Genomic DNA, 21,319 nt, shown 5'->3' on the forward strand with positions numbered 1-21,319 from the left:
TTGGTGCGCAGCACAACCCTATTAGCATGAATTTGAATGAAGGGTTCCTGAATAGTGAGGGCTTGCAGCTCACTAACTCGTCGTAGTGACGTAATTGCAACCAGAAAAGCCACTTTCCATGTGAGAAATTGTATTTCACAAGAGTGGAGAGGTTCAAATGGTGGGCCCATGAGCCTGGTGAGGACTATGTTGAGGTTCCAGACCGGCGAAGGCGGGTGTCTTGGAGGAATGACCCTTTTTAGTCCCTCCATAAATGCTTTAATGGCTGGCACTCTGAAAAGGGATAGGTGCTGTCTATTTTGAAGATAAGCCGCCATTGCTGTATCCTGATGGAACTATACGCTAGGTTACACCTGTACAGGTGCAGCAAATAGCATATGATGTTTTGCGTGGAAGCATCAAGTGGATTTATGTTATTATTGGAGCAATAGATAACAAAACGCTTCCATTTTGCCACGTAGCAGGCCCTGGTAGTGGGACGCCTAGCTTTCTTTATGATGTCCATACAGTCAGGAGGTAGATGGAGGTAGCTAAACTATGACCTCAGGAGCCATATTGCAAGGCTCAACTGCTGCGGATCTGGGTGCTGAATGTCTCCATGGCTCTGAGTGAGGAGACTGGGTGTGAGATTTAGGCGCTGGTGGGGAACCACGGAAAGTTCTAGGAACGTGGTGTACCATGCCTGTCTCGCCCACGTTGGAGCAACCAGGATGAGCGTCATGGAGTGTTGCCTCAGTTTGCGTGCCACTAGCGGGATGAGTGGTGCTGGAGGAAAGGCGTACGCAAAATTTGTTCGACCAGTTCATCCTTATCGCATTGCCCTGAGACTGCGGGTGTGGAAACCTGGCGGCGAAGGCGCGGCATTTTGCATTTTCGTGGGTGGCGAAGAGGTCTATCTCTGGATGACCCCACTGCTGGAAATATCTCCCACTCGTGCATTTGGTGGCTGTGTCTGCTGAGCAGATCCGCCATCTGGTTGTCCTTGCCCGGGAGGTGTTCCGCCATGAGGAACATGTTCCTCTGAATGGCCCACTTCCACATGCACTGCGCTAGGTGTGACAATTGTGGGGAGTGTGTCCCTCCCTGCTTCTGGATGTAATACATGGCAGTCATGTTGTCCGTCCGGATCAACACGACTTTGTTGCAGAGATGCAACTTGAATGCCTTCATTGCCTTGAAGATTGCCATCAGTTCCAATAGGTTGATGTGCATTTTCTGCTGTTGCGGTGTCCATAGCCCCTGCACTGTATAGTGGAGGACATGCGCCCCCCAGCCCTGGAGAGATGCGTCCGTCGTCAGTACTATCTGTGGCACAGGCACTTGGAACGGTCGTCCCCTGCAAAGGTTTTGTGTGTTCACCAATGCAGAGAGTTGTATGCACGACCGGTCACCAACACTAGGTCTTTCAGCTGTCCATGAGCCTGAGCCCACTGTTGTGCCAAGCATTCCTGAAGCAGACGCATGTGTAGCCTCGCGTGGGGGACTATAAAGATGCAGGCGGCCATCATGCCTATCAGTTGCATGAACACCTGCGCTGGGAGTGAGTGTTGTGGCCTGAATTTTTGAATGAGCACTCGCATGCTGTTGACTTTCGCTGAGTTTGGTTGCACTGTGGCAGCGAGCGTGTTTATCTCCGCGCCTAGGTACTGCTGTACATGTGCGGGTTGAAGATGGGACTTTAGGTAATTGAGCGAAAATCCCAGACTGTGTAGGAGGTGAATTGTGCGGGACATGTGGTCGGCACACTGCTGGGCTGACTTTGCCTGTACAAGCCAGTCGTCCAGATACGGATAGACATGGATGTGTTGCCACCGAAGATGCGCGGCAACTGTCGCCAAGCACTTTGTAAACACTCTGGGGACCGTAGGGACCCCGAAAGGCAGGATTTTGAACTGGTAATGCTGGTTGTTGATGGTGAACCGGAGATACTTTCTGTGACTGGGGTGAATGGGAATGTGGAAGCAGGCATCCTTTAGATCTAATGTTGCCAGGAAATCTCCTTGACTGAGCAACGGCAAAACTTGCTGTAACGTTAACATGTGAAAGTGTTCTGACAGGATGTATTGGTTTAGAGGTCTGAGGTCTAGAATGGGCCGCAGAGACCCGTCTTTCTTTGGGATTAAGAAGTACAGAGAGCACACCCCTGTACCCTGCTGTTCTAAAGGCACGAGTTCTAAGGCGCCCTTTTGCAGCATGGATATGACTTCCTGCTGCAATAAGTGCATGTGCTCGGCGGACATAGGACGGTGCCTTGGGGGTATGTTGGGCGGGGTGGAGGTCAGTTTTAGACAATAACCATGTTGTACAAGTTGTCTCACCCACCTGTCTGTGGTAATGCTTTCCCAGACTGGCAGGAACTGCTGGAGTCTCCCCCCGACTGGTGTTATATGGTCGGGGGGCAGTGACAAGACGTCACTGCTTGTTAGTGGTGGAGGACCTGGTGTTATTATTTCCACGTCCTCTGCCTTTGCTGCTGTTCCCACGGTATCCACCCCTATTGTTCTTGTTATAGGTGGTTTGTGTGCCCCCCCTTGGTGTACTGGGCTTGTTACGATGCTTGTCCTCTTGAGGCTCCCCTGTTACCGGAGCGACGAAAGGAACCGCCCCTGAACTGCTGAGACTACAGAGCTCCCATGGATTTCGCAGTTTCAGTGTCTTTTAATCTTTTCAAGAGTGGTGTCCACCTCCGGACCAAACAGGTAGTCAGGGTTTACTGGCTGATTGAGCAGGGTAGTTTGGATCTCCGATTTAAACCCAGAGATACGGAGCCAGGCATGCCTCCTGAGCATAACGCTAGTGTTTATGGCCCTAGCTGCTGTGTCGGCTGCATCCAACGCGCACTTAATGGACGCGTTTGAGATTAACTTCCCCTCTTGTATAAGCATTTCTGCCCCTTCCTTATAAGCATCTGGCAGGTGTTGCAGTAACTGCTCTAACGTGTCATAGTGTGCCCTGTCATATCTGGCTAACAGGGCCTGGGTATTGGAGATTCTCCAAATATTAGCAGCTTGAGCTGCCACACGTTTTCCAGAGGCCTCTAAGATCTTGGACTCTTTGTCCGGAGGGGGAGCATCACCCGTTGTCTGAGAGTTCGCTTTTTTGCGAGCATTAGCCACTACTAAGGAGTCTAGTGGGAGTTGTCCCCTGATGTAGGTAGGATCCACAGGCCGGTACTTCCTCTCAATCCTTGGGTTCACCACCCTTGCTTTAGTGGGCTCTTTAAAAATGTCACTCGCATGTTTGAGCACACCCTTTAGCATAGGAAGAGTTTTTATAGACCTTTTTGAAGTGGAGAACGTATCAAAAAGAAAGTCTTCCACCACTGGGTCAGCGTGCATATCTACGTCATGGTTATGTGCCGCCCTCTCAATCAGTGCGTTGAACGCAGCAGTATCTTCAGTAGGCGATGGCTTGATAGCATATGAAAGAGTATCAGGGGTGGTGTGTGGCTCAGCAGGGTCCACAGTGTCAGCCCACGGCTGGGACTCATCTTGATCAGTGTCTATGGGATAGTTAAACTGGTCCTCATTGTCCCCTTCTTACACATCCTCAGTGACATTTGTGGGAGAGTAGGTATAGTCCTGATCATATGATTGCATGGTCTCAAAAAGAACAGGAGAGGTGGTAGAGTCTCTCTTTCTATAGCGATATCCTATAATGTTCCATAGGCGTTTCAGGCCTGATTTTTCGCTTGTAAATGGTGAGTCGACCCGATTCAGAGTCGATGTAGAGTTTGGACTGGTTGTTGTGAGACGGTGGATGGAACACAACGTCGTCCGACCGAGGCTGAGTGGTCGCGGCAACCGACGTCGACTTGGAAAAGTCGGTAGCCTGTGTATGTAGAACCTGTTTAGGCCGTGCTGTTGGGGGTAGTCCGAACTTCATCGGCGCCGTAAGCATCGGCGACGGACTGACTTTTTTTGATGGAGTCGGTGTCTTTGATTCTACCGACTTCGACAGTTCAGTGCGTTTGAGGCCGTGTGTCGATTCGAGCCGTTGCTGCGGTGCAGGAGCGCCCTTGGTCTTAGACGCCTTCAGGTCTTTCGATCCAACTTTCGTCTTCGGGTCGAAGGCCTTGACCAACAGTGGCTTTTTAGTCTTCGGATCGATGTTCTTTTGGGCCTCGAGTCCTTCGGAAGAGCCGCCATCTTTGGATCCGGCAGTCGACGGGAGCGTGACTTGTTTTACTGCAGACACAGGCGTAGTCGATCCGATCTTAGGTTCGACGCCCCCTCTCGACCCCGAGGGGTCGCCCGAACGTTTCGACTTGGGAGTGTCCCGAAGTCGTCGAGTCAACGGTTTTCTTAACCAGTGCTGTTGGTTTCGGTTTGTCCACTGAGTGTGGTCGATCGACCGATGGCTCTTTGGAAATGTTCTTAGTCGGGCCTTGAGGCGGGGCTAGAGAACGGTGTTGAAGATCTTGGCTAAGGCCTTCCGGCGATGCCTCGCCCTGAGCCGTGGAAGAGTCTTTATGAGGCCCCGCTACTGTGGTTGGGCCTAGCTCCTCGCTTGAGTTGTCATCAACGGCTCCAGTAGGTTGTACGTTGTCCCCTACCTCGACGATGTCTTCATCATGGACGTAGAGTTCTTCCTCATCCTCGTTGTAGGTGGAGTCTGGCTCCGACGCAGGATCCGAGTGCTCCGGATCCTCTTCATGTACATGTTCTTAGTCGTCACCACCGAAGATATTCTCCGGGTCCGTTGCCGATTCGAGCCGACTGTCGTGCAGCGCGTCGAAGACTGAGAGTTTTCTTCTACCTGATTTTCGAACAGGCCATACAGCGGTCTTCATTGTGGTCCGGTGAGAGACATTTGTAACACACCGGATGCACGTCGATGTGTGGATATTTAGAGTTTCAGACAGGGCAGCGCTTGAACGGGCTCCGTTCCATAGTCGATAGTCGAGGGCCTTTGGTGTCGAAAGGCAGAAAAGTCTTCCGAAGTCCAGTCGAAAGAACTGGAAAGGTAAAGGCACTGAACGAAAGACAATACTGACGTCCCTACGGCCTTTTGGCCTAGAATAAGAGTAACTAATATATATACCAAACTTGAGTTAAGAAGTACATCCGAACCCAATGGCGGAAAAAAACAATCTGAGCATGGAGTGGATGCCCATGCACACTGTAGTCCAGGGGAGGAGCCACCTATCTCGTGATACTTCGAAGACTCTTCCAGGACAACAATGTGCAATCATCCGGACCCAACACTAGGCGGCGATCTATGCATAGATATAAATTCAGCAGCCCACATGCCTCGAACAGTAGTTGTGAACTCCAACTAAACTGAAACGCTTCCCCCAACGCTCCCAGCATTGGAAACTGGAGACTGCAGAATGCCAGGCAGTGCGCGTTCGAGAGTGGCAAACAGGTCCACCCGATGAGCTCCCCACGTCTGAAAGATGTCTTGAACCACCTCTGGATGAAGCCTCCACTCGTGGTCGGCGGAGAACTGCCGACAGACTGTCCGCACGCAAATTCAGCACTCCGGCCAGATTTGCCATCAAGTAAATCCGATGACCCTGAGCCCAGGACCAGAGCCGCAATGCCTCTCGACAGACGGTACGACCCTACTCCTCCCTGCTTGTTGACATACCACATCGTGGCAGTGTTGTCCGTCAGGACCTGAACCGACTGACCGCGAAGGGAAGGGAGAAAGGCCTCGAGTGCCAAACGTATCGCCCGCAATTCCAAAAGATGGATGTGAAACAACCTTTCCTCTGGAGTCCAAAGACCCTTGATCTCCAGATCCCCCAGATGTGCACCCCACCCTAGGGTAGAGGCATCAGTTATCACTGTGGCCACTGATGGAGGAAGATGAAGGGCTTTCCTTGAGGCAGATTGCCCTCCACGCTCCACCAAGACAGATCCGCTGCAGCTTCTCTGGAGATCCTCAGACTCCCTGAGATCTCAATTGTGCTGATACCACTGCCTGCGGAGATACCACTGCCTGCGGAGACACCACTGGAGCGCCCTCATGTGCCAGCATGCATGGTTGACCAGCAGGATGCAGGAAGCAAACAGACCGAACAGGCGAAGGACCTTCAGAACTGAACAACCGCTCCATTGTAGAACAAGGAATCATTTCCTGTTTGTCGAGAAACCTTTGCGGAGGAGGGAATGCTCGACACACAGTGGTATCCAGTACTGCCCCAATGAACAGGTTGCGCTGTGAGGGCACCAGGTAAGATTTGTGTACATTTATTGAAAAACCCAATTTGTACAACAGCTGGGCTGTAACCTGCAAATGAGGACTCACCATCTCTGGAGACTCTGCCTTCAACAGCCAGTCGTCCAGGTAGGGGAAAACTGAAATCCCCGACCTCCTGAGATGGGCAGCCACCACTGCCATCACCCTGGTGAAGACTCGAGGTGCGGTAGTAAGACCAAACGGAAGGACCGCAAACTGGTAGTGTTGAGATCCAGCCGTGAAACGGAGATACTACCTGTGCGACTTCAGGAATGGGATGTGAAAATACACATCCTGCAAGTCGATGGACATCATCCAGTCCTCTTGTTGCAACGCCTGAAGAACCTGCGCTAGAGTAAGCATCTTGAACCTCTCCTGTTTGAGAAACAGATTTAAGATTCTGAGATCCAGGATGGGACTTAACCTGCCATCCTTCTTGGGGATCAGGAAATACCTGGAGTAGCACTCCGGAACCCTTTCCTGCTCCGGAACCATCTATATCGCACCTTTTTGCAACAGGGTAAGAACCTCCTTCTGAAGAGAAGCAAATGATCCTCCGTGCAAAACCCCTGACAAGGAGGGTAAGGAGGAGGGAATTCCCTAAAGGGAAGGGCATACCCATTTTCTACAAGATCTAGAACCCAAAAGGTCTGAAGTGATTAATCTCTAATCTTGTAGAAAATGGGTAAGCCGGCCTCCCACAGGACACACATGATCCAGGATGGTGGATCTAGGGCCGCTTTGCTGCATTACCGGGAGGGGTAGGGGAGGTAGAAGAGGAGGAGGAAGAAGAAGAGGGATGTCGTCCAGCTCCACTAAGGCGACCGCTGCCTTTACCTCTGTAGGGTTTATACAAAGTTTTACTGCTGCTGTTGTTGCTGAGGCCTACGGGAGCGAAAGGAAGATTTCCCAAAACCACAGTATCTTCTGTAACCATAGCCTCTTGATAGATCGCAAAGCCATGGCTTTGCGGCCTATAACTTTCTGCAACGCAGTCAGCTTCTCCCCAAAGAGCTTAGAACCGTCAAATGGAAGATCAAAAAAAGGGCAGCTTGCACACCCGGAGAAAAGCCAGATCCTCTTAACCATGCATGCCTTTTAGTAGCAACAAATGAACCCATCACCCTTGCCACTGAATCCGCAGTGTCCAGACCCGACTGGATTACTTGTCGAGCAGCAGACTGAGAGTCCGCCAAGACGTCACTTTAGGTGGTCCGATCCTCTTCCAATAACTTTGGGAGAATCTGCTTGGCAGAGTCCATAAGGACACGAATATATCTCCCCAAAAGAAAAGTTTTATTGGTGGATTTCAAGGCCATACTGGCTGAAGAAACAACTTTATTTGCAGATTGCTCAAGCTCTTTTGAGTCCCTATCAGCCGGTGCTTGAGGAAAAGACCCTACCGACTGTTTAGAGCATGTAGCCTGAACCACCAAACTTTGGGGTGATGGATGAGAAGTAAGAAAATCAGGGTCCCCTGGAGCTGGTCAATATCTTCTAGAAACAGATCTAGAAACTGCAGGAGCAGAAAGAGGATTAATCCAAACTTCTAATATAGGCTCAGTCAGTACATCATTGTAGGGTAAAAGGTTCCACCACAGATGGAGAGTGAAGCACCTCTGTTAGAAGATTAGGCTTGTATTCAGCCATAGGATGCTGTAGGTCCAACAGTTCAGCTGCCTTCTTAATGACATAAGGAGCTACATCCTTAGGAGAAGCCTTCTGCGACAAAATCCCCTTCTGGAGAGACATCCAAACCACTTGCCTTACACAACTCTTCAGACTCATAATTTTCTCCTTCCTCCATGTCACCAGTTTGATATTGCTCCTCGTCAATCCGCCTTTGTGCTTCTCTTTCTGACCGCATCTTAGGCATCGGCGGTGCCATCCGCGGCTCCGGCAACGAAGGAGGCTCCGTGACAGCAACCTGCATCAAACAAACCCGGGAAGAATGGACACCAGATGGAGCCGGGGACTGCTCATACGACAGACACCCTCTGCGCCGGAACCTGCCATGACGGCACCATCGGCATATAAGGCATAAAGGGGGCCGGAGGATAATCCTGAGGCACATGCAAATTAAGTGCCAAAGGGCCCATGGGACCCGAAGGGGCTCCAGAGGGGCATGAGCTCTGGTAAAAAATACCATACATCGCATCTATGAAATGAGACCGGTCCGAACCCGGCGTTGGGAACGAAGGATACTGCGCCGGTTCGACTTTAGGAGGAGTCTCCGAAGTCGGATCCAATGGAGTCAAAGGAGGAGCCTCAGGAGCAGAAGGAACAGCCGGAGGCTCTTCTACAGGATTCGAAGCCTCATCCGAAGCATCAACCGGCGCCGGAGAACACACATAAGGAGATCGGGCTGGAGACTCAGAAGGCTAAGGAGAAGTCCTTCACACAACGTCGAGGAGCCGGAGAAGCCGACTTGGAAGCTAGAGACTTCGACGATCAACGTCGAGACCCATGCTTCCTCTTCTTCTTGTGCCTTCTCTTGGATCCATGCGAAGTAGACGACCTCGACCTCTACTTTGATCTCTTACGACCTCTTTTCTCCTTTCTCATCTTAGATATGAAGAGTTTAGCTTCCCTTTCTTCAGGGCCTTCGGGTTCAACTTCCTACAAGATAAACAACCTTCAACCTCGTGATCATTCGAAAGGCACCAAAGACAGTCATCATGCGGGTCAGTGATTGACATGTGACCTCCGCATTCCTTACAAGGTTTGAAACCGGATCTCCTAGGAACAGACATATTCGAAAACAGACAACCAAAGTCTCGAAACAAAGTAGCAGTATAAAGATAGGAGAGTCCCAGAAAATTTGCTAGCTTGTAGCGCGAAAAAAAAGGAACTGACGTCAGCACGCCGACGTGGTCTTCTTATGGCTCCGGTGACCTCATGCGGAGTCGGAGCCATGAAGCTGTGACGACTTCGTTGGTGCAGAGAGCTACGAAAAAATTCCAGAATGCTGGCGCAGGTGGATATTCATAAGGTGAGGAATCCAGAGGCAAATGTATCCATCAGAATGGGCATTATTGACTTTCAAGTTCAGAGTAAATACGAGCATTGTCAAAGCCAAAAGGCTGCGGCAATGCAAGAGCTTTTGACCTTGCCAAGGTCTTTTAGCAATGTTGTAAAGCAGCGTCTTGGCACTAATTTCCCTGACTTTCAGCCTTGTTGAACAGCAGCCATGCTGATATATAACATGGCTAAAAGACCGACAAAGCCAATAGCTCTCGCACTGCTAAAGCTGAATGGCTTTGCCAGTGGTTTTTCTTATGGCAGGTGGGGGGGCAGGGGAAACGCAACAGGAGGGGATGGGAGGGAAAAAGCAACGACAACAGGAGGGTGGGGAGGGTATAGCCCAAGAAAAACACGCTTGCATTAACATTGCACAAAGGCATGCAAAGTGCAAAGTACTCCATGTTTAAAGTATACACAAGTAGGACACTTCCGACAGTTCATGTACCTTGGTTTCCAGTTAATTTAATTGCTTATTGGTCCTATTCGAGGCTCCTGAGCTTCTGGAACTCTTTGTTAAGTTAAGAGAAGAAGGGGTGGAGCAGAGATCTCCCAAGTTTCCTCTCTGCAGGAGTAGTGTATCCATACAGTTTTGTTTTTTTACTTTGTATTATGGGACTTTTATTTCTTTCTTTGGTTATAAAATGAGGAATAAAAGAATCAGGCTGCACAGAAAAATAAAGCCAGCCTTTATTAACTACTCACACATGTGCAAGCCGGTAAGCCTGATCACCACTGGTGAACCCAAACCATATGTTCAAGCAAATAAATAAAGCCAGGGAAACAAAAGAAGAAATGAAGGTATAAGAGTGGAAAAAAAAAAAAAGCAATGAAGTAGAAAAGGGGGTGTCAAAATGAAAAATATTTTTTCTAGAGCTGTATCTGTTCACACGTTACCCCATGCTTGGTGGCTCATGTACATTTTTCACTTTTATGTCTCTGGACTTCTATGGAAGGCATAAGTGCAACCGGTCGCTGGAAGTGTTGGACGCAGCTCCCGAATCAATCCGTGGCAGCTGGCTGGAGGGGGCAGCTGACACTGCCCTACTGAAGTCCGGGAGGAAAGGCTGCCTTAGGCCCACTTAGTCCACGTTCAATTTAGTGTTAAACATGTGCATAGTACTGCTCTGTTTAAAGCACACAAAAAAAGCTGGCAGATCAAACTTGTGGTCCAATCCCCTTGGTGCCCTACAGCTATTACTCAGCAAAGCGGATTGTAATTGGATTCTATGTCAGGACTGGGGGCTCAGACTATGCTGTACTTTTTCCGCTTTATTTTTACAGCAGCCATTCAAATTAAAACATTAAATAACTACATTTCCCATGTAACTTGGGAATGTGGAAGAAAAAAGGGAGGCAGGCCAACAGTCCATCCTGATCTCCAGCCAATGAGAGGGGAACCGTGCCATTGAAAGTCCCTCGTCTATTCCTCATGCCTGTTTCTTCGCAGCTCACAGCCAAGATAAGTAGGCTTTTTCCTCTTCGTTGAATGCATGTTAAGGCATTGTTTTGGCAATGTGCTAGGTTGTTTTTCTTTGCGTGTAGCAGATGTTGCCGTTTCGAGCTCTAGCAAAGGTTATATTACCTTTCACAGCCGCTGGAAAGTTATTGGTTCATCGCAGCTGTGGTTTCCTTTGTGGGGCGGCTCTGTCGTGTGGTCCTCCCACGCCTAGGTGACGCACAGCCCGAATTCCTTTCATTCCCGAGGAATCTGAGCTGCACGCCGACCGCATGAGCCTTTGCCCCTTGAGAGTGATGCCCCCGCGGGGGTCTGTACCGGTTTTCTTCCAAGTTGACACCGGATTCAGGGTAAAGTATTGCGACAGGCTTTACGCCCCAAAAGAGGGGTCCATAGTACATATTACAGGCCTGCAGACCTGTGGGGAAACTCCCAGGAGGGCCCTCTTATTGATTGTACACTGGGGTGTAAATATGTGGCCCGAGCGTAACCCGTGAGGCTTGCCCCAATAGTTATTGGGCACACCCATTAAGCACTCAGGCCCAAATTACAGTCACATGCCAGTTAGCCCTGTTCAGTGAGTACCTTGGCAATGGAACCCTAGGATGAGGACCAGGGTGAGGACATAGTTCACCCAAGATCCTTCAAATGGGCCCCGGCAGAGAAGATAGAAAACTATGTGGCCCGGGCGCATTCGGAAATCTTTGGAAAAGGAGGCACATAACTGCCTTAGAACGGAATTCCCCCGCCCGTCCTTGGAAAGGAAAGTGGCCATGACCCCAGAGATTGGACGAAGGGCCACCTTCCTCCAAAAGTTTGTGAAAGATCCTCAGAAGGGGAATCGATAGGCCCTGGCGGGCGTGCCAGGATAAGCTGCTGGACGCCCTGGGTTCCCTTACTAACATTTTGGATATGGCCGAGGAGGCCTCAGCCTCTGTGGTATCACCGGACACTATCAGCCTGGACACAGAGGGCGGTCATTTTCTTGGGCAACGCAAATTGCGTGTTATCGACAGCGGTGCCGCTCCCCGTTGATTAAAGTCGACCCCAAACTGGGGGGCTTAGCAGACCAAGGCGGGCTCTATTACACAGGGGGGATGGGGGTGGGCGGGGTTCTCTTTGGGGAACCCTTTATACAGGAATTAGGGAAGTGTGTTAATACATTCACTTCCTTCGATAAGGCACAGACATCCATGAAGCAAGTTTCCGCAAACCGGGTTTTCCATGGGGCCGGCAGAGATACGGGCCGCTCGTCCAGCCGCCCAAAATAATCAATACCCTGCAGGGGTCAAGGCTCCTGCCAAGGCTAGCTTCAGAACCAGGCCAGATTCGCTAACTTCTATCCCACCCGAGGATGATGTGGCAGAGGAAGGAGGTGGCAGAGACGCAGCTGCTTCGAATGGCTCCGGTGAGTGTTCTCCCTTCTTCCCTTGTAAAAGTAGGGGCTAGGCTGACAAATGTATTCCCAGCCCGAACTTCCATCATAAACGATGCTTGGGTGTTGCAGGCTGTGCGGGGTTATCAAATAGTTTTAAGACTCCCCCTGGCAAGCAGTCGCCCCTCAACCGCTCCGGTTTTTGGACGGCGAGGAACAGCTGGTGAACGAGGAGGTGCACTCCCTTCTAGCCAAAGGGCCCATTGTTCGAGCGAACCCACACCCACAGGGCTTCTTCAGCAATATCTTTTTGGTCGACAAGGCAGACTGGGGCAGCAACTGGTTATCAACCTCCGCGAACTAAACGAATGGTTAGTCTGGATCTCAGGGGCGCCTAGCTCTAAATTCCTGTGTTTCCCCCTCACCGGCGGTTCCTGCAGTTCCTCTGAAACGACCAAACTTACGAGTTCACCACCCTAACTTTTGGACTCTCTTCCGCCCTATTGTGCGCCACGAAGGTTTTCAGGCTGGTTGTGGAACGCCTGCGGGCAGCAAGGGCTCCGGTTGATTGTCTATCTAGAGGACAGCCTCATCATGGAGCAATGCCCTCACAAGCTCGTGCGCGCCGCTTCATGGGGGGGGTGGGGGTGGTTGTCGTCTAGGTCACTCATGGCGTTGGACCCGTTGGTGTTTGAGACTTTGTCTCAATCCGGAGACAGCGGATGGGATCCACATTCTGAATTTCTTGGGCTACAGGTCGATCAATTCCTTTCGTTTGGCAAACCACCTCCCAGTGTACGGCGCACCTATCGCTGAACACCTCTTTGTGTGTAGACTCTTGAGGGGTGTGCGCCTGTCCCTTCCACCAGAACCACGCTAGTTGGCGTTATGGGATCTTAACATGGTCCTCAATCTCTTCTTATCCTGCCAACCCAATCGCTTCTTGTCCAAGAAGGAGCACTCGGCCAAGCCGGCCATGTTGCTCTGCTTAATTTCCTGTCGGAGGGTCTTTGATGTGCGGGCCCTGGATATCATAGGGCGCACTTTCTTACCATCTGGTGTGACGTTTACGATCCGTAGACGGAAGAAATGAGGAACCAGTTCTGTTTCCTATCCGGCCTTCCCGGATTCCTCCAAGTTGTGCGTTGTTTCAAGGCGTATGAGGAAATGTCCGCAGAGTTCCGACCTCCCGGGGAACGACAGCTCCTCCTTGCTCTGAGAAAACCTCATAGAGCAGTCTCCTCACCCACGATTGCTCGTTGGCTTAGATGGGTGATGCAGGAGGCTGGCATTCTGCACATGTTTGGTGCTCATTCGGCCCGCGGTGTGATTGCTTCCAAAGCCTTAACCCTCTCGGCACAATTAAAGGATATCCTCAATGCAGCGGATTGGTCTACGGACTCAGCCTTTAAGATGTTCTATTTTAAACCAATCCTGGATCTGGCTAGTTTGGTGGTAAGTAAGCTTTGAACTAGTATAGTCCGAGCCTGCGGTCCTGAAATAGAATGAAAACTTTCCTAGCTATCGTAACGGAAAGTTTCAATTGTATTAAGGACTCGGAGGCAAGAATTATCCCACCCAGCATTACCCCCCCAGTGACTAGTAAATACCGATTTTTCGTTTTTTCTGGATATGCTGCTCACCATGCTGGTGGTAGTCGGTTAGGATTGAATCCATTAACAGTTTGTTCACAGGATAAACCTAAGCCAGGTGATGGGTATAATATGTGCCTTTTGTTGCAGGAGGAGATGCGAATAAACAAAACTCATGAGGAAAAGGATGTGGCTCTCACGCGTCGAAAGAGGCATGAGGAATAGAGATGAGGGACTATCTAGCACGGCTCCCCACTCATTGGCTGGAGATCAGGGTGGACCATTGATAGGAATGGGGAAGAAAAAAGGGAGGCAGTCCAAAGTTAGCATGGGAAATGTAGTTGTTTAATGTTTTATTTTGAATGGCTGCTGTAAAAATAAAGTGGAGAAAGTACAGCATAATCCTCGCCTCCGAGTCCTTAATAGAATCGAAACTTTATTACGACAGTTAGGAAATTTCTCATTCTGATGTATTGACAGTATTACTAATGATTTAAATATAATGGAGGAATGCAATATGAAATATTCTACACTTCAGTAAATGTAATTTTGCTCAGCCCCCAACTACACCTAAATGGCTACAGCACATCGTATATGTACACTGCTGTGCTCCCATTACACGGTCTTACAATCATGTTAATGACAAATATAATACATTTTTCATTTTCTGTATCTCCTTTCATTGTCTAATCTATTGACATATGGGTTTATCAACATTCAAGTTATGTATCACTTACAGAACACGGTACAAAAAGGGGGCCATTTTGCAATTTGTAAAACTTACTACTGTAGTTTCGTCACTCATGATATTTTACCTACACTATATACAAGCCAATCCGTGACCCATGAGTTGTCATACACCGATAACACTGTGGCAAATCTCATTTTCCAAGGGCCCAAATTCTAATCAACCTCCTTTAAATAAATAAAAAGTCATTACCCTTTCAAGTTGGTGTTGTATAGACCTTTCTCCCAGCATGAGCGTAGGCATTAATAAAACATCTCTAAGGCCCACTCTGTATACAAGTGCAGTCAGCATTTTGTATGTATGTGAGGTTTATCTGTCCTTGCTTTCGCTGTATTCATTTTTGAATGATGCACTGACCATGGCGGTGTTCCCATGCTTCATTAACAGGATGATTGTAGGTGTAGAATCAGATTTGAGACTCCTTTTACTACACCCTTTATTGTTCTTTTATATGCAATCTGCAGACTGTTGCCGAGACGCTCCATTTTTGATAATCAACCTGACCTGTTGTGGCACAGGACTTTTTAGGTAATAGAACCCCATTCTGGGATTCTATATTTTAGTCTTTGATCTAATTTGTTTTCTAAAGTGGACTTAGATCTCTGCTAGTTTCTTCATTAGACTAAATTGTAGTTTTTACATAAAACAACAATTTAACAAGCCTAGTTTGAAGACAGGTTAGAAAATTGTTGTGTTTTTCTACTAGTCTTTTCAAATGACTTTACAGTCATTTATTTTGAAAAGTGATCTAGAATCCCACCCTAACAGAACTACTCAGTTCAGTGCTTATGAATGTCAATGTAGACACGATCAAGACCCAAAGGTTGCTTACCAAAAATACATTCTTTAACATTCAAGCATTTGCCACCTGTTTGTGCTTCATTTAGAACCTGAAGCATTTCAACATTTCTTATACCACCCTTCTACGACTCCTAATTCCGATACAGATGTTTCCCATATAAGCGACAACCAAGAACAAAACCTATTAATATTTACTTTCCATAGCCAACACTCGGGTGATTGTTATCAAAATATATTTCTCTCCCCTATGGGTGTTGAGAACTTAATCCTTCCAACATATTATTTCGCCAGAATAACAAGCAAAATAATCTGTAATAATAGCTGATTTATCAAAGTACAGACGGAAACAAAAACACATGCACACAGTTCACAAACTGAAGGTTACCTCTTCCAGCTCTGCCGACAGAAATATTGTATGTTGGCTCACCACCTTGACTCTTCGTCCTGATGTCCATTGTGCAGTCATTGTCAATAAACATACTATCTCTGATCACAGAGCACTTCTTTCCACCAATAGTCAAACCGCCAGTGAAAAATCCCTCACGGTCTTTTCCTATCAGTACATCTATTTCAGCAGGCTGGCAAAAGAAAAAAAATGTGTTTAAATTTAACAAGACTTTTAACTTTTAAAAACGTCATGTTACAGTATAGGTTCAAAATATACATAGTGCCATATATAAGCAAAATACGTTAATATCACTGTCCTACTTCAAATGAGACTTTTGTAGCGCACCATGCAGACGTTTTGGTGTTTCTAACAACATGAATTAAAAGATGTTAATATTAACAAATTTCGTGGTACACAACTTATTAACCAATGGACCAAAGGATGAGAAGACCCTGACGATCACAGCAGGTGTCCGTAGCAAGCAGTTGATTCTTAAAAATCAAATTTGCAGACCACAAGAAAAAAAATTAACTCATCCATTAGATTTATCACGTTTATTAAAGATGAAATGAGTTTGCCAGAAACAGTTTAATCAAGCATTGGCAAAAACAAATGGTCTTGCCCTTATAAAGGATGTAGTTGACTTTTTGGCTTTGGTTGCTTCTACTACTGTTAGTTAAAAAAAAATGTTTTAAAACCATCATTCACCGCACCCAACATGACAGGCCTGAGCCTGAACACGTATGCCTGTGCATCTTTCACAAAGAATAGGCATGTTACTCGCTTCAGCATCCCATCAAGGGTAGCAGGCGATATATAAATGCAAGTTCCCCCCCTTCTATCCCTCCACCATCCGTGTCAATCCAAATAACTAAAACATCCCCCGCTCAAATTACTTTCATATTTTCATTTTACTAATTCACCACTAATCCCTTATGGGTTCCGGAATAGCGTGCTACTCGTCGAAGCGCTTTTTCGGCACCTCATCAGGGGTAGTAAGCGCTATATAAATGCAATTATAATACAATCTAGATGCTGCAGGTACTTTTTTTTGCCCAATAGCCCCCACCAAGTTCACTTATACAGGAATAGGTGTCACCAGTATGATGCAGATGGCAGGTTTTTTTCTTTTTAAACAATATTTCTTTTGTTCAACAATGTGAACACCCATCTCGGAGTGGTAAATGAAAAAGTAAAAAGTTGATTGAGGAAAGTACATTATCAAGACAAAAGCTGCCCAGCAGCATATTGTAGTTCACGAGTTCTAGTAAAAAACAGAAAAAGGGGGCATACGGGAGCAATAGAGCAGTGCAGAAGGATGTTCCGGTCTATGAAGCAACTGAACACCATAGAGTGGCTAACAGTCTGCAGCAAGGGGCAGTTAAGGAAAAGGAAGGAGGTATTGTGAAAGCCAATAGATTTCACCTACGAAAGCTATTGGCGGTCAATGTTTTGCAGCCATGTTTTACAGCAGCGCATCTGCTGTGCAGTGGCTGAAAGTGATTTAAAGACCTCTCTGACTCAGTCAGCTCTGGTCATTGTCAACTGCTTTTTAGGTCTCGCCCTGGAATTCGCATCCGAAGGATGCGTCCAGGGTCGGAGACTTATAGCGAGCTGACACGGGGGAATGACGGACCAAAAACTGTCACGCGCTTCTCCCCGGCTGGATTCAGCTGCTTGCACGCGCACACTCACGCATGCGCACATCACAGCCGCGTACATCACAGTCACAGCCACACCTCCTCCCTCCCCCCCCCTTCGCCGCCGCACCTACACACACACACAGAGCAGGCTGTTCACAACACATGCACACGCAGGCAGACACGAGCGCACACATACAGACACACACTACACCTCCCCAGGCCCGCCCCCCGCCGCCACGCCCACACACGAGTACACGCACAGACAATCCCCCCCCCCCCCCCCCCGCGCCCCGCCCCGCCTGCAAGCTCTCACTTACCGGCTCGGTGTGCAGGTTCCTGGGCCGTCTTTTGGCACGCCGCAGGGGTCTCCTCACCACTCGGGAGCCCCGTGTTGCCTCTGTTGCCATGCAGTCTGCCCTCGCTCTTTCGCCCGGTCTCTCTGAAGCGCCCCGGGACTTCAGCGTGGAGCCTGCATGTTTCGGACGTCCTCCTCGGCGGTTACTTCCTGTTTCTTTAACAAGCCCCGCCCACGTCCAAACAAAGGCTGCCTGACTTCCAGAGTGCGCCCGCGATGAAGAGACGGCCATTTTGTCAGCACACAAGCACCTAGCACTGTGTTTATTTGCATACTGGACTGTCACTGTGCTTTCGGTAACGACGTACAGCTTCGGAGACTGCACACGTTGTAAGCATATTGTGGTGCACGTACAACAGACAGCTGAGTGCATAATCAATCTATGTGAGCAAAGAACATGTTTTCATAACCCTTGTTGGGTTATGGAGTGCTTTCGACTCATCGTCGGGGATAGTAAGCGCTATATAATGCAATGTACAATTACACTCACAATTGCTACCCAGGTGACGAGAAGGAACAAAAAAATATTAGAATATCTGCAGCGAGTCAGATGCCACGAATAATCTGCAACAAGGAAATGAAAAGAACGGCCTTGGTAGCTATTCCGGGCTGAACTATTGACATTCGCACAAGGACTTCGTGACACTGTGCAGCTCCCGGAAAGAGTCACTCCAAGTATTGAACGTAGATAATCAAGAGAGTTAACAAGTGAAAAATAATGAACTTGGAAATCATTAGCACGTGGAGCAGCGTATTCTCTCACGTTGACACCCGCTGTCATTTCCCGGAGGAGAAGGGGTGGGGGCCAATGAGCGACCTCCTCTGTGATGCGCGAGCTCCTTGTGTTCCTCGAGAATAGGCGGCCGCAAGTCAAGGACAACGACGTCGATTTATCTAAAAGCGAGGAACAAATCGTGCCGCCGCAATACAGGGAGTATTTCATTCTAAATCTAAACCCTGAATTCCTTGGTACCCGCACATCCCTGGCTCCGCTGTGTAAAATCAAGACAAACTGCACTCCTTTCTTATTGGTAGAGGGAGAAGATGAACAAGTTACTTACCTTCGGTAACGCTTTTTCTGGTAGATACTATATCTGCCTGTGGATTCCTCACCTTGTGAATACCCCCTTGCGTCAGCAACATTCGGAAATTCTTTTTTCGTAGCCTCGCGCCGACGTGGACTCCTGACGTCATAGAGACACGACCTCGCTCGCGACTCCGCTGACGTCACCGACGCCTATAATAGGCCCACGCCGGCGTGATGACATCAGTTCCGCCCTTTTTTCCGTGCCATCGAGGCACACGGACGGACCAATGACAGTAGAAATATACAAGTATACACAGTACACAGTACTCAAGGCAAAACACACAGTGTTAAGCAAAAGCAGGAAAGCAACTGAAACATTTCCTTGACAATAAAATATATATATATATTACACTACAGTAACTCTGGCATAGAAGAGTGGACAACGGGGAGGCGGGTGGGTCGGTGAGGAATCCACAGGCAGATATAGTATCTACCAGAAAAAGCGTTACCGAAGGTAAGTAACTTGTTCTTCTGATAGATACATCTGCCGTGTGGATTCCTCACCTTGTGAATAGAGTCCCACAGCAGTCCCCACTCCCGGAGGAGGGTGTCCACTCTTCTAAACCAGGAAATCCTGAAGGACAGAGCGCGCAAAATGGCCGTCCCTCCTCACTTCGGAATCCAAGCAGTAATGCTTCGCGAAAGTGTGGAGGGAAGACCAAGTCGCCGCCCTACAAATATCCTCCACAGGCACACCTCTAGCCAATGCTGAGGTTGAAGACTTAGCTCTAGTTGAATGAGCCCTTATACCCTCTGGTGGTTCCTTACCGGCCAAAGAGTAGCAGATCTTTATGCAGAGGACGATCCATCTCGATAAAGTCCTTTTATGGACCGCCCTTCCTTTCTTGCAGCCAGCAAATCCAACGAAGAGCTGGTCCTCCAAGCGAAAGTCCTTGGATCTGTCCAAGTAAAAGGACACCGCCCTCTTAGGGTCCAGACGGTGCAGTCTCTCCTCCTCCTTGGAAGGGTGAGGGGGAGGATAGAAGGTAGGTAGGGTAATGGACTGTCCTAGATGGAAGGGAGTTACCACCTTAGGCAGAAAAGCAGCCCTGGTCCTAAGAACCATTCTATCAACATGAATGGTCAGGAATGGGGGCTTGGAGCTAAGAGCTTGAAGCTCACTAACCCTCCTTGCCGAGGTTATTGCCACCAAGAAGACTGTCTTAAGGGTAAGAAGCCTCATGGGACATTTGTGGAGAGGCTCAAAGGGAGCCCCCATCAAAAAGGTCAATACAAGATTTAAATCCCACTGAGGCACAATGAAAGGTGAAGGAGGGAACATATTAGTAAGACCCTTCAAAAACCTTAAGACCACAGGAGACTTAAAAAGAGAGGGCTGGTCAGGCAAGCAGAGAAAAGCCGACAGCGCCGACAGGTAACCCTTTACCGTGGCAACCGCCAGACCCTGCCGCGCCAAAGAAAGAGCAAATTGTAGAACATTAGACAAATGGGCCCTCAAAGGATCAACAGACCTTTCCCCACACCACGTGACAAATTTCGCCCATCTATAAGAATAGATGGACTTAGTGGAGTCACGCCTGGCTGACAAGATGACATCCACAACGTCAGGCGGGAGGGAAAAGGAATTCAGGTTGCCCCGCTCAATCTCCAGGCATGAAGGTGCAATGTCTGGAGGTGGGGGTGTAAAACCTGCCCCTCCATCAGAGAGAGGAGATCTGCCCTGAGAGGGAGACGGAGCGGCGGGTGAGAGGAGAGGTGGAGTAGATCTGTATACCACACCCTTCTTGGCCAATCCGGAGCGACCAATATGACTTGGGCCCGGTCTTGGCGAATCTTCCTCAGAACCCGAGGAATCAAGGGTATGGGGGGAAACGCGTAAAGGAGTTGATCTTTCCAACTCAACTGAAACGCGTCCCCCAAGGCTCCTTGCATCGGATACTGGAGACTGCAGAACGACAGGCAGTGCGCATTCTCGCGAGTGGCAAACAGGTCCACCCGAGGAGTCCCCCACATCTGAAAGATGTCGTGAACCACCTCCGGGTGCAGCCTCCACTCGTGGTCGGCAGAGAACTGCCGACTGAGACTGTCTGCACGAACGTTCAGAACACCGGCCAGATGATTTGCCATCAGACAAATCTGATGGTCCTGAACCCAGGACCAGAGACGCAGAGCCTCTCTGCAGAGACACTGCGACCCTACTCCTCCCTGCTTGTTGATGTACCACATCGCAGTCGTGTTGTCCGTCAGGACTTGAACAGACCGACTGCGAAGGGAAGGGAGGAAGGCCTTGAGCCCCAAACGTATCGCCCGCAATTCTAGAAGGTTGATGTGAAGCAACCTTTCCTCTGGAGACCAAAGGCCTTTGACCTCCAGATCCCCCAGATGAGCACCCCACCCGAGAGTGGATGCATCCGTTATCACCGTGGCCACCGATGGGGGAAGTTGAAAAGGCTTTCCTTGGGACAGATTGCCTTCCACGCCCCACCAAGACAGATCCGCTGCAGCTTCTCTGGAGATCCTCACTGACTCCCTGAGGTCTCCGCTGTGCTGATACCACTGCCTGCGGAGACACCACTGGAGCGCCCTCATGTGCCAGCGTGCATGGTTGACCAACAGAATGCATGAAGCCATCAGACCGAGCAGGCGAAGGACCTTCAGGACTGGAACGACCGCTCCATTGTAAAACAAAGGAATCATCTCCCG

The 21,319-nt window shown here is 49.0% G+C and overlaps 1 protein-coding gene across 2 annotated transcripts in view; it reads right to left on the minus strand.

Moving 5' to 3' along the window:
• The window catches only part of PFN2 (profilin 2), a 103,103-nt gene that overhangs the window by 36,336 nt on the left and 45,448 nt on the right, over nucleotides 1-21,319 (minus strand). For both annotated transcript variants that reach the window (XM_078668041.1, XM_078668042.1), the window contains exon 2: nucleotides 15,568-15,760. In XM_078668041.1, the coding sequence (XP_078524167.1) occupies nucleotides 15,568-15,760 (193 nt within the window). The remainder of the gene's footprint in view (nucleotides 1-15,567; nucleotides 15,761-21,319) is intronic.

The sequence above is a fragment of the Lissotriton helveticus genome, chromosome 11 (assembly GCF_964261635.1).
Source record: "Lissotriton helveticus chromosome 11, aLisHel1.1, whole genome shotgun sequence".
Taxonomy (NCBI): domain Eukaryota; kingdom Metazoa; phylum Chordata; class Amphibia; order Caudata; family Salamandridae; genus Lissotriton; species Lissotriton helveticus.